The 13,862-nt window shown below is 49.6% G+C and overlaps 2 protein-coding genes and 1 long non-coding RNA gene across 3 annotated transcripts in view; all 3 read left to right on the forward strand.

Annotated features, from left to right (window-relative positions):
- The window catches only part of LOC117887100 (zinc finger protein 208-like), an 882,934-nt gene that overhangs the window by 808,688 nt on the left and 60,384 nt on the right, over positions 1 to 13,862 (forward strand). The window contains exons 3-4 of the mRNA XM_034789342.1: positions 10,712 to 10,838; positions 11,620 to 12,818. Coding sequence (XP_034645233.1) covers positions 10,712 to 10,838; positions 11,620 to 12,818 — 1,326 coding nt within the window. The remainder of the gene's footprint in view (positions 1 to 10,711; positions 10,839 to 11,619; positions 12,819 to 13,862) is intronic.
- LOC117887030 lies at positions 2,935 to 6,168 on the forward strand. Its single transcript, XR_004648110.1, has 3 exons — positions 2,935 to 3,235; positions 4,167 to 4,272; positions 4,393 to 6,168. It is a non-coding gene; the product is annotated as an uncharacterized LOC117887030 (long non-coding RNA).
- The window catches only part of LOC117886903 (zinc finger protein 345-like), a 115,344-nt gene continuing 107,818 nt past the window's right edge, over positions 6,337 to 13,862 (forward strand). Inside the window, exon 1 of the mRNA XM_034789023.1 lies at positions 6,337 to 7,698. The gene's annotated coding sequence lies outside the window, so the exon portion shown is untranslated. The remainder of the gene's footprint in view (positions 7,699 to 13,862) is intronic.

Raw genomic sequence — 13,862 nt, forward strand, 5'->3', positions numbered from 1 at the left:
CCCCACCCCCCACTCCACCTGAGAGCCTCTTCCCGGGGCCATGCCCCCTGCTCCCTCCTTTCGGCCCCCTACTCCCCCCGCCCCTGTCGTTTGCCCTTAAGGCAGGTAAAAAGTGATGGGGCCTCCCCTATTCCGGCCCTCTTGGCTCCCGCGGCCCATGCCAGTCCTTGAGATAGTTTTGCTGCTGGGTCCACACTGGCAGGAGCTGTTTGATGACCCCCCAAAGGAGCAGCCAGTTGCGGAAGCAGCAGCAGAAACAGAAGGGGCAGACGTAGCCTCAGAGCCTGGTAGGTTTTTGGCACTAGGTCTGGTGTTATGAATGTACGAATGGGAGGAGAGGGGTTTCTGGTATATGACCCAGCGCACTGTTTATTACAAGCTGTGGGAAGCAGCACATACCCACTAATGGCGAAATGTACACCAGCGTCTTAATCCTCACCCCCCACATACCTACAACGCCCCCCCACCACCACCCATGGAATTCAAAGTGGAGACCGGGAAGCGCAAACAGCAGGGAAACAAATATTTAACGTTACCGTTCTACTAGATACCTGCAAGTTCTTACAAAGATGCGTCGGGGTGTTAAATATAAGACCCGGATATTGCCTTCCATTTTCATACACCACACCGTACAAATCGCCTACGTCACGGTGTACCTGTGAACAATAAATTGTACAGCGCGGAAGTGTAGTGCGTAGGTGACGAATTCACTGTCTGAAATACGCGGGTGGTACACAGTCTAGAAATGTGACAGGGAAGGGGGGGGGCTGCCTGTGCAGGCCATGCTATCGTGTGTGTTTGCATGTAGTCCGTAGGTAGATGTAGTCAGAGTAGGCTGTATTGTAAGCCATAGGGAAGCAGTAATCTGTGCAGATGCTAACGCAGCAGCCGGTTGATTTCCACCGTGAATTTCGACCCAATCGCAGGTTCTGATAGCTGCAAACTTTTCCCGTAGTATGAACTCCAAATAGGCAATCATATTTCAGGGAAGGGTGTATTTTCCGGGCCCGAGGCTATACGACATCAGCCTATTCCATTCATAGATGAGTTGCTTAGACGTCACATGCTTGAAAAACCTCTGTGGCATACACAGCCGGCTTGTGAGCGGTACCTTGGAATGGAATCTCCCTTTGCCCTTCAGGAGCCACCAGGATTGTTACGTCCTCCAGAATGTGGAACACCTGAAAGGACTGAGAAGCCTTAGGTAGCAAACCAGAGCACCTCCCACTCTCTCCAGGCTACAATGGCCTGCAATTTTTAAATGTATATTTTAAATCAGAACAACAGGATAGTGAGCTAGATGGACCATTGGTCTGACCCAGTATGGCCATTCTTATGTTCTCAAACATATAGCAATTGTGTATTTCACCTTACCATTTTGTGTGCCGTCTTTTCACTCTGCTTAACTCAGGCCTGTCCACGGAGCATCTGGGAACTTAAAGTGTCCTTCTGAGAATATAATGAAGCTGAATTCTCCCACCGACATAGCTACCACTTCTTGCTAGGGTTACCCCCTTTGAAATGCAAAAACCCAGCACCCCACGCCCAAGGCAAGCCCGCCGCCTCCTTCTCCTCCACTGTGATCAGAGAACCCGGATTGAGAGCAGCGTGCCAGATGGGAAACCTTCATCAACTGTGCCCAGCCCGGGTGGGGACTTTCCCCAACCCTCAACCACCGGGCAACGCTGCACCCTCCCTTTCAACAGCCACGTATAGTATCTAGAAAGATAACACATAGAACTAAGATTGATGACATCACTGGTCTCCTCACTCTCGCGTGACTCAAACCCTATCTCACACACACACACACGGGTGCGTGTTGGTGGGCAGACAGCTGCTGTATTTTCCACAGTTTTGATCTGTTCTCATTTCAACTGCAGAAGTGGGAACGCTGCACCATCTGTAGCTGGGCACAGAAACTTTTATTAGCTATCCCAGTGTCCTATGAGACTAGGATACAAATCTTTAGGCCCACATGGAAAAAAATAAACCTGGCAGTTTAAAATATTTTTCTGGCAAATCCATTAAAAAAAACAAAAAAACAGCCAGGCCGCTAACATACCGGCCAGGTGGTACCCTTACCTCTCTACGAAGTGGATTAACTAAGACTACGTCTACATTGCACACTTTACAACGGTGCGGCTGTGTTGCTGCAGCCACGCCGTTGTAAGGTGCGCTGTGTAGATGCTCTTTGTTGCCGGGAGAGAGCTCTCCCGGTGACAAAATAAAACCACCTCCAACAAGGGCAGTTGCTTCGTTGCCGGGACAGCGTCTCCCACCAACGAAGCTCTGTCTACACCGGCGCTTTTCGTTGGGAAAACGTTTGTCGTTTGGGGGAGGAGAGGAGTTTTTCACACTCCAGAGTGACAAAAGTTTCACGGCGAAAGTGCTGTGTAGACGTGGCCTAATTCATTTACGCGCTGCAGCGGGGCAGCTGCTCCAGTGCAAACCTGTAGGTGTAGACAAGACCCTCAACACTGTAGCCAGTGCAAGTCACTTCCAGCTGCCCGGATCCCAGTAATAAACCCATTGCACTGCAGCCACCTTGCCTCTTGGGGGCTCTGCATCCCCCAGCCCCAGGCAGCCTCTCCCAGCAATTCACTCACTTCCCTGCCGCAGGGGAGCTGTTTCTTGGGGGCACGGGCTGCAGGTGGGGTCCGCTCTTGCAGGGCAGAGAGACGGAGTGTGGCAGGATTCCTCCCGAGTGGCAGATCTGGGTGTGCATCGAGAGGGATGTGGGGGGGGGGGGATTAATCAGCTGCTGTATCTAGGGTGACCAGATGTCCCGATTTTATAGGGACAGTCCCGATTTTTGGGTCTTTTTCTTATATAGGCTCCTATTACCCCCCACCCCCATCCCGATTTTTCATGTTTGCTGTCTGGTCACCCTAGCTGTATCCCGAGGGCTCTGGTTCTTTCTCAGGGGAGGCTCTGTCTCAAGCTAGTCTCTGTAAAAAGAACAGGAGTACTTGTGGCACCTTAGAGACTAACAAATTTATTAGAGCATAAGCTTTCGTGGACTACAGCCAACTTCTGTGTTTATCTTCCTAGGTCAGCTCCTCCTCCTCCATTGTGACCAGAGAACCGGGAATGAGAGCAGCCTACGCGGGGGAGGGAACCTTCATCAACGCCCCCCCGTGCCCAGTCCGGGTGAGGACTTTTGCCAGTGGCTGGAACCAGCCTCTGGGGCAGCCCCGGGCTCTGCCCACACCAGCACTGGAGCCAGAGCCTGCAGGTGATGGGGAGAGACCTGGGGGAAAGGGTCAGGGATCGGCAAAGTGACTCTGCCCTTGGGGGCTGGAACTAGGGGGGCTGCCGCACCCCCTGGCTTGAAGTGGTTTCCATCATATGCAGGGTTTGGTTCAATTGCTCTCAGCACCCCCACTATACAAATTGTTCCAACTCCTCTAGACTCTGCACAAATGGTCCCCGCTGATCCTCAGATCTTGCAGCTCCTGGGAATCTGCTCCCAGGGATCTGCGCTGTGTTAAGGAGGGGGCGTCATTTCAGAAAAATTCGGATGAGGGCTGAAGATAGACTATTATCTAGTATATGAAATCCTGCAAAGTCCAGGTGTGTGTGTGTAACAACCTTTTATGTACTTGAAAGTCTATTAGTCTATATGTATCTGCCTGGGGACCAAATATTTAATATTGGGCTTTTCAATCTAGCAGAGACAAGTCTAACGCGATCCGATGCCTGGAAGTTGAAGCTAGAGGCATTCAGATTGGAAAAAAGGTATAAATATTTAGTGGCGAGAGTAATTAACTATTGGGATAATTTACCGAGCGTCGTCGTGGATTCTCCTTCACTGATCATTTTAAAAGCCAGATTGGCTGTTTTTCTAAAAGATCTGCTCTAGGAATTATTTGGGGGCAGTTCTGCGACCTGTGCTCTATGGGAGGTCAGACTAGATGATCACAGATGGATCTAGATGGTCCCTTCTGGCTTTGGAATCTACAACTCATTCAGTCTTTCCTTTATACTGCTTGGGTCTTTGATTGGCAGACCACGGTCCCCTTCTCAGGCCATAGCTTCATGACTGGAGGTGGGGAATTTGCATTCACCCCCACTATGTATCCCCCAGGAAAACCACGTAACACTCTTCCCCCCCAAAAGTCCATTTTTGTCTGGCACATGCTCAATGTGAGCCTTTGAACCCCCAGGTCTTAAAGGAGCTGATGGTTGGGATCCTGAACCCTAAACGTGTGTGACCTTGGTGCACCACAGAAGGGGAGTACAATTTCAGCGGCCCTGAAACTGCGACAGTGGGTAAGTCCATTTCACCTTTCTCAATCTCCCGAAGTTACTGTGTTGTCTTCTCCTCTTTGCTGTTCCCCTTTCATCCTGGCTTGGGGAATGACTCCTGTCTGGATTCTCTCTCTATCCCAGCAGGTGAAGGGAAGGTGAGTGAGAATGAAGAGGAGAATTCCCAGCTGGAAAGTCCCGAGCAAATGGAACTGTGCGGGATAGTATCAGGAAGACATGAATGTAACGTTTCCTGCAATATTGACCAGGGAAGATCCTGTGAGAGTCAGGGCATGTCCGAGAGAAGCCAGCTGTGGAAGGAAGTGATTAAATCCATTAATTGTAGAGAAAGATGCACAGACCTCAAGGAAACCACAGCCCAGCGAAGAATCCACACACGAGAGAAAAAACACACGCACAAAGTGTGGGAAAAGCTTCAGTTTGAGATCGCAGCTTTTTAGACACCAGAAAACCCACACGAGTGAGACACGCTATAAATGCCTTGAGTGTGGAAAAAGATTTAGTGACAACTCACACCTTATTGGACATCAGAGAATTCACACAGAACCTTATAAATGCATTGACTCTGGGAAAAAGTTTAACGACAAAACACACTTAAATACACATCAGAGAACCCATACGGAAGAGAAGCCCTATAAATGCCTTTACTGTGTGAAAACTTTTTTTCAGAGCTCAGATCTTATTTCAAATCACAGAATCCACACGGGAGAGAAACCGTATAAATGCCAGGACTGTGGGATGAGATTAAGTTGGAGGTCAAACCTAATTCGCCATCAGAGGATCCATACAGGAGAGACATCTTATAAATGCCCTAAGTGTGGCAAAGAATTTAGTGATAAGTCACGCCTTTTGGGACATCAGAGAATCCACATGGGAAATAACCCCTATAAATGCCTTGACTGTGGGAAAAGTTTTAGTGATAACTCGCACTTTGTGACTCATCAGAGAACCCGCTCGGGAGAGAAATCCTATAAATGCTTTGACTGTGGGAAAAGTTTCATTCAGAGCTCAAGGATTTGGGTTTTCCCCTTTCATTAGAATGATGTTAAAACTTCTGAAAATAACATGATCCTATAAGAAGACTCCAAAGGTTTAGACAGTTCAGTGGAGACCAAGTATAAATCTGTTCTCCTGAGTTTGAGTCAGAAGGAACATGCTCTGGGACGTCACTTTCCATGAACCTAATTGTATCGTACAGCCCGGTCTTTATTGTGGGTTGTTCCCTCTTTGCTGAAGGCCTTTTGGTCACATAGAATCATAGAATGTAAGGCCAGAAGGGACCACTAGATCATCTAAGCTAATCATCTATATATCACAGGCCACCAACCACACCCTAAGCCCTTCCATGGAAATGAAATAGTTCCCGTCTTGGGATATTAATTTAGTTTGACATGATGAAAAGCCGATTTATCTGGGACTTCACAAGACAAATGACCCTTTGCCAGAAGAGGCCTTTTTTATTTTATTTGGCCTTTCCCTCCACCCACTGCCATAAGATATCTGTGGTGTTTGAACGGTTATAATTCCAAATAACCACAATAAACAAACACCAATGGGCAAGTGTGAGAGTCGCAGTCTGAGAGGCAGAGACTGAAATGGGGATGGAGGTTACTGCCTGATGCCCTGCAATGAGGTGAGATCTGGTCAGGAGGGGGGAGAGTGTAGGAAGTGGGAGATGCAGATCTGGGAAACTGCAGGGTTTTCTCTTGAGAACCAGACAGCTGAGGCTGAGAACTGTTAACTTGCTGCACTGGGGCCTGATAGAGACAGGAACTAGCCTGCAAGTATTGGGTGAAGCCATCCCTGAGTTCCACAATGCACAGTCAACCTGTGGAACTCTTTGCCAGAGGATGTTTTGAAGGCCAAGACTATAACAGGGTTCAAAAAAGAACTAGATAGATTCATGGAGGATAGCTCCATCGATGGCTATTAGCCAGGATGGGCAGGGATGGTCTCCCTAGCCTCTGTTTGCCACAAGCTGGGAATGGGCGACAGGGGATGGATCACTTGATGATTCCCTGTTCTGTTCATTCCCTCTGGGGCACCTGGCATTGGCCACTGTCAGAAGACAAGATACTGGGCTAGATGGACCTTTGGTCTTTCCCAGGATGGCCGCTCTTATGTTCTTATGAATAGTAAAGAGCTACGAAAGGACCAGGCTGAGTATTATTATGAATCGTGTTCATCACAGCTTAAGGGCCCACTGAGAAAGGGTCTTCCTTGTGCTAGGCACTGTACAAACAGAGGAGCAGATCACAGCCAAGAAGGAAGCCAGAGAACTATCCACAGACCTCTTCAGCCCTGAAGCCAGGCCGACCCCCATCACCATGGCCAAAGTGAGAGCTGGTCTACACTAGAAGTGCTACAGCAGTGCAGGTGCACCAATGCAGCGCGTCTGGTGAAGATGCTCTATGCTGCCAGGAGACAGCTCTCCTCTCGGCATATTAAATCCACCCCCGCGAGCAGTATAAGCTGGAATGCATTTTGTCCAGACTTCAGATCAGGTTTGCGTCTCTTTTCTGCGCTGTTTCCAGTTTTTCAACATCCTTTTTAACGTGCAGATACCAGAACTGTATTTGCTATCTCAGCATTGGTCTCCCTAGTGCCATTGACAGAGGTAAAATGACCTCCCCACTCCTGTGTTTGTACATCCAAGGGTCACATTAGCCCTTTTTGCCCCAGCATCACACTGGGAACTCATGCTGAGTTGCTTGTCCATCACGACCCCTAAACCTTTTGCAAAGTCACTGCTTTTCCAAGGGTATTTAGGGGCCTTGAAATGCAATGCCTAGAAACCCCAGTCGCCCCCAAAAATCCTAGTGTAAACAAATCTTAAGTATTATTTTTTATTTTAGACTGATATAATCCACGGCAGCCTTTGTCTTTGGCCTGAAGAAAGGGAGAAAAGCAGTGGGAAGAAGACATGGGGTTTTAGTTGGAATGCTCTGGGTCAATTGCAGGGCTAGGGTCTGACACAGTACAAAGCGATTCATTTGGGGTCTGGCTACAGCTGCCAAACACCCCCTCCAGCTTCCCCAGCTGCACCCTCCCTTCACTTCCAGCTCCCCCCCCCCCCGGGAGCTGCAGGGGGCGCGTTTCTCAGTGACCCGGGCGGTGGTGGGGTTGGCGGGGCAGGTCTCTATAGGGAGCGAGGAGGGATTTCGGGCGGGGCCCCCCCGGCTGAGCGGGGTATGGGGCGGGGGGGTCCGTAGCTGCTGCCCCCACAGGGCCCCGGTTCGTGCTGGGAGGGGGCGGGCTGCGCTCGCTCGGCCTCTGTTTATCTTCCCGGGTCAGATCCTCCATTGTGAGCCGGGAGCCCGGGCTGAGCCGCTGCTGCTCCCCGGCGGGGTCCGTGCGGGGCGAGACCGGCACTAACCCCCGTCCCGCCCCGGGCTCTGCCCGCCCCAGCCCCCGAGCCGGAGCCTGCAGGTGATGGGGGGACCCGGGGGAAGGGCCGGAAAGTGACTCTGCACCAGCGGCCCCAGATCTCGCCGCCCCGGGCAGCTGCTCCCTGGCTGGGAAGCGCCTGGCGGAGGGACCGGAGCTGCGGCCCCAGCAGCGAGTCGCCGCCCGGGCTCTGCCCAGGATCTGCCCCGGGGCCAGCTGGGGGTTCAGGCGGGGGCAGAGCGGCTGGGGGGGGCGTGGGCGGGCCCCAGGGGGTCCCTGTTGTGTCCCTGGGGCTGGGCTGTCAGGGAGGGGTGAGAAATGAGACTGAAATGGGGGCGGGGAGGGGGAGGTTATTGTTGATCTGCAAATGTAACCCCGCTACAAACCTCCGAGCCCCTCCCTCCCCGGAGACAGGCCCCTTCCTGCCCCGGCGATGGGTGAATCTCCCCAGCACTGAACTGCTGCTGGGCCCTGTTTGCTCCATCAGAGACACCTGCTCTGAACGGGGGCAGGATCCTGGTCTACTGAACAGCCCGGAGTGTGACCCGCTCCCAGACTGTGTCCTAATGCCCGTGTGCCAGGCAGCCTGAATAACCTGCTACTGGTGTAGTGGGGGGGGTTATAGTGAGATCAGTCTGCTCAAATTTTGTTTCTCTTCTACATACAAAGGCTTGGAAGGATGAGATTTTTGTCATAAATGTGGGTAAATGTCAATTTCTCCGTAGACACACAAAGGGTGGGTGAAAAAATATTTCCATCAGAAATAAGGAAATGTACAGATAGGCAAATGAATAAAATGCTGCTATAGAATTTCTTAGAGTTTGATTTAAAGATATTTACTTGGTATATTTTGACATGTGATCATGACTGCGTGTGTTTAAGATGTGTAAAGCTTTAACTTTTTCAATTCTCAATATCTACAGTCATTAATTGTTGTCTGATCCGCCCCACAATTTCCCACAACTGCAAAAATGTAAATCAGTAAAAATTGAAAATAAATCCTTAAAACTAAACATTCGTATTACCATTGAAATGATAAAAAATCATCAAATTCTGCCAATCCTGTACATAAATCTAGCATAAATAATACATAAAATAATACATAAATAAATCACCACTAGTCTAGCCCCTTTTCTCTCCATTAATATAATATTCCTGTGTAACCCCTCCGATTTTTTCCTTTTTCTGACTTCCCAGATTTTTATGTAAAATCCTTTCAAATTTTGTCCTCTTTCTGTTTATTAATTAACATATTATCTGCATAAATGTTTTCCTTATTTTTCTCTAAATACCCACTATAAAGAAAAAAAATAGATTTTGCCGTCTCCCTCTCTAATTAGCTGAAATCAATCCTTTCCTATTTCCCTAATTTTCTCTCTCAATTGTCAAATAGTGATATAAAATCGCAACATTCACTGATGTTTGCACTCTAATTTTTGTATTATATAAGATTTTCTTAGTTTTGGAGGAGAAATATTGCCCTGAGTCACTTATTTCATTACAAGGGGGAAATGTCACACACTCTAAAGGCCTCTAGACTCTAGCAGAGAAAGGCATGAGAAGAATGAATGTCTGGAAGATAAAGCCAGTGAAATTCAAATGGAAAACTGGGTGATTAAGTACTGGAGAAAACTACCAAAGGAAGTGGTGGACTTTCCATCTCCTGAGTTCAAGATGCCTTTCTGATAGATATGTTTTAGTCCAACACAAGTGACTGGGCTCAATGCAGGAGTAACTGGACGAATTTCTCTGGCTTGTATCATACAGGAGGTCAGACAAGATTTTCTAAATTCAATGTTCTCTTTTCCGTTTGGCTTCAAAAATCCCTAACACCAAATGGAGAGTGGGTGGGCGGGTGGGTGGGGGATTAGACTCCCCAATGATCAACTCACCATGATATGTGAGAAGGAAATTGTTTCCTCCTTCTTTAAGCCTCCCCCATGTAGGGAACCAGTGTCTCCCAGATACTGATGGGAAAATCACTGAGGGCAAGATGTACAAAGGGATTTAGGCATTACAATGATCAGCATAGCAGCACGTAATGTTTAGGTGCCCTGCCTCCCAGTGGAAACCACAGCCGTGAGTTAGGCTCCCAGGCTCCCTATATTATCCCTGGGCAAAGCTAAGCACCGAAAAATGGGATCCACAAAACATGCTGACTGGGGAGCTGCCAGAGCTAGCGAACAGGAAATGCTGAGGAGAGGGGTGGGTCATGCACCCACAGGTGCTGACTTTCCAAAGTGCCGGGGGTTCCTCGACCTCCGGCTCTGCCCCAGGCCTTGCCCCGACTCTACCCCTTCCCGCAAGCCCCTGCCCCCACCCTGCCTCTTCCCGCTCCCCTCCTGCCGCGCCTCTTCTAACCCCCTCTCCTGAGCGCCGCGTCCTCACTCCTCCCCCCACTCTCCCCCAGCCTCCTGACCCTTGAAACTGCTGATTACAGCAGGTGTGGGGAGGGAGGGAGGGGGAGGCACTGATCCGTGGGGCCTGCAGGTGGGCAGGAGGTCCTGGGGGGGTGGGGAGAGCTAATGGGGGGCTGCCGATGGGTGCTCAGCACCCACCATTTTTCCCCCGTGGGTGCTTCAGCCCTGGAGCACTCACGGAGTCGGCGCCTATGCATACATCCCTGCCTCTCAAAGGGACCTATCTCTACTTGGTCAGTCTCAGCTGCGAATGCCACCATGCAGAGGCTGCTGTGGAATACAAAGGGGAGAGGCCCTGTCCCCTCACTCCCAGCTGCTGGGAATGGGGAGGGGGTTGGGATTCCTGTCCCTGGACCCTGTTGAGGGGCTCCACCTCCTCTGTCACCCTCTGGTTAGTAAGTATGTGATGAACATGAAGGCCCCTGCTCTTCTCCCTCCTGGGAGGGACAAGGAGCTCTCTCTTTCTCCCCTCCTGAAGCCTCCTAGCTGCTCTGAGTAGGGTGAGGGTGGGATTCTGCTACCCTTTCTCTCCCCCTCCTCCCAAGAGCTTCCATTTTATCGGCCCTCCTCCTCCATGAATAGCGGGATAGTAGCTGGGGCTGCAGGTGCTCAGTGGGGGACTCTTGTTGTTTCAGATGCCGGTGACCTTCAAGGAGGTGGCTGTGTATTTCATCCAGGGGCAGGGGGCTCTGCTGGACCCCACTCAGAGAGCCCTCTACAGGGACGTCATACAGGAGAACTACGAGACGGTGACCTCGCTGGGTAAGGGATTCCCGTCCCCTCGGTTATTAGAAGCGGGGGGGGGGGGGTTGTGATGTAGTCAGTTTGGCTTCTGCTCAGGTTCTTCCCAATTCTCTTAGGTTACGTCTGCACAGCATCTGGGTGGTGTGATTCCCAGCTCGGGTAGATGTACATGCACTAATTCTGCTAGAGCTAGTGCCTAAAAAGAGCGGCAGAAGCATTGTATTGTCCTATTTGTATTCATTCATATCTGTTCCCCTCACTTCCTGGGACTAGCTCCATCCACGGGGCAGATGTCACCCACCCACACTGACTGAGATCTGGCAGGAGCTCCCCGTCCCCAGATTTTACTTCCCCCTGGGTATTTGGAAGGGATCTGGAGGCAGAATCCAATTTCTCTTGGTGCTCCGTGTTGTCTGTTACAGGTAGGTTATTTCTTCCAAGCATGGAGGCTCCATTTTTTCTTTAATTTATTTTCAAAACCTCTGTTTCTGGCTTCACCCTGTGGTGCCGTTGTTGTACCTGACGCTGTACAATGTGAAGGTAGAACAAGAAGGCTTCAAAAAACAGAGGAGTCTCCATGCTTGGAAAATGAGGAGGAATATCCCAGTTCTAATGGATCCTGGCGCACCAGGGACCCACTTCAGAGAAGGAAAAATTACAGAGGGATTAGTAAATGTTCCCTTTCTCAGTCTCCCGAGTGGTTGTTGTGCTGTTTTTCCCCTCTTTGCTGGTCCCCTTTCGTTCCTTCCTCCCCGGCACAGGGGATGACTCCTGTCTGGATTCTCTCTCTGTATTCCAGGGGGTGCTGGGATGATGAGTGAGAACGAGGAGGAGAATCCACAGCGGGAAGGTGGTGAGGACGTGGGTCTGCAGGGAACGGTATTGGGAAGATCCAAGCAGAATTTTTATAAGAATCATAAACCAGGAAAAACCTGCGAAAACCAGCGCAGGTCGGCGAGGCTGCTGGGATATGACCCAGGGAAGAAAACGTGTGAATCCATAAATGATGGTGGAGATTGCAAGGACTTCAAGGAAACAGCCCAGCAGAGAATCCCTACAAAAGAGAGAAAAAACACATGCACCGAGTGTGGGAAAAGCTTTATTAGGAGGTCACATCTTATTTCCCATCAGAGGATCCACACTGGAGAGAAACCGTATAAGTGCCTTGTCTGTGGGAGAGGTTTCAGCCAGACCGCACATCTTATTTCACATCAGAGGATCCACACAGGAGAGAAACCCTATAAGTGCCTTGATTGTGGGAAAGGTTTCATTCAGGGTTCACATCTTCTTAGGCATGAGAGAACCCACACAGGTGAGAAACCCTATAAATGCCTGGAGTGCGGGAAAAGCTTCATTCAGAGCTCGGATCTTATTTCACACCAGAGAACCCACACAGGAGAAAGAGCCTATAAGTGCCTTGACTGTGGGGAAAGTTTTGATTGGAACATGCAGCTTGTTAGACATCAGATGCACCATACAGGAGAGAAACCCTACAAATGCCTGGATTGTGGGAAAGCATTTAGTGACAGTTCAGCCCTTATTATTCATCAGAGACTCCACACGGGAGAGAAACCCTATAAATGCCTCGACTGTGGGAGAAGATTCAATCAGAACTCACTCCTTACTAGACATAAGAGAACCCACACTGGAGACAAACCCTACAAGTGCCTGGACTGTGGGAAAAGTTTCAATCAGAGCTCATACCTAATTGCACATCAGAGAACTCACACAGGAGAGAGACCCTATATATGCCCTGAGTGTGGGAAAAGTTTCAGTTGGAGCTCAGATCTGACGGCACATCAGAGAACCCACACAGGAGAGAGACCTTATAAGTGCCTGGAATGTGGGAAAAGATTCCTTCAAAGCTCAAATCTTAGTGTGCATCTGAGAATCCATACGGGAAAAACACCCTATAAATGCCCCGACTGCGGGAAAAACTTCAGTCAAAGTTCAAACCTGACTAGACACCAGAACACCCACATGGCAGGAAAAACCTCATAAATGCCTCAACTGTGGGAAAATGTTTATTGGTAAAGCACAATTTAATACTCATCAGAGAACCCACCCTGGAAAGAGACCCTATAAAGGAATTGACAGCGGGTGAATGTTTAATGACAAAGCACACCTTAGTATACATCAGAGAACCCACACACACAGGAAGGAAGCCCGATAAATACCTTTATTCTGGGAAAACTTTTTTTCAGAGCTCAGGTCTTTTCACAGCACAGCATCCACATGGGAGAGAAACCATATAAATGCCAGGACTGTGGGATAAATTTCAATCATAAGTCAAACCTAATTCGACATCAGAGGATCCATACAGGAGAGACACCTTATAAATGCCCTGAGTGTGGGAAAGAATTTAGTGACAAATCACGCCTTATGGGATATCAGAGAATCCACACGGGAGATAAACCCTGTAAAAGCTTTATTCATCCCTCACATCGTATTGTGCATCACCAAATCCATTCTGGAGAAACACCCTATTGGGAAAAAGTTCCCTCAAAGTTCAAACCTGACTAGGCACCAGAGAATCCACATGGGAGAAATCGCCATAAATGCCTCGACTGTGGGGAAAAAGTTGAGTGACAAGTCACCAGATCAGAGAATCCACACTGGAGATCGTGCCTATAAATGGCTGGATTGTGGGAAGAGTTTCACTCAGAGTTCAGTTCTTATTTCACGGCAGAGGAGCCACAGCGAACACAGAGATGCTTTGAATGTGGGAAATGTTTCATTCAGAACTTTTTACACGTCACAGCCCCTCCTCCCTGCTGCAGCCCTGGCTGCTGGGCCTAGGGCCTTTCTGCCGCCGAGAGTTGTCTAGAGCAGGAAAACTGGTCAGGGTTGGTAGCTGGCACGTTTATCCCTGACCTGGACCAAACCTCCACCACTTCTAGTCTAAACCAACCCCGAGCATCTCATTTATACAATGGTCCCAATCTAAGTTCCCTGTAAGCTGCGCAGCCACCCAGCAAGCTATCAAGTGCCGCACACTACAGGTGCCTCTCCCCACACTGCCACCCTGCTGCTGCCCTCTGC

Source organism: Trachemys scripta, chromosome 14 (assembly GCF_013100865.1).
Source record: "Trachemys scripta elegans isolate TJP31775 chromosome 14, CAS_Tse_1.0, whole genome shotgun sequence".
NCBI lineage: Eukaryota > Metazoa > Chordata > Testudines > Emydidae > Trachemys > Trachemys scripta.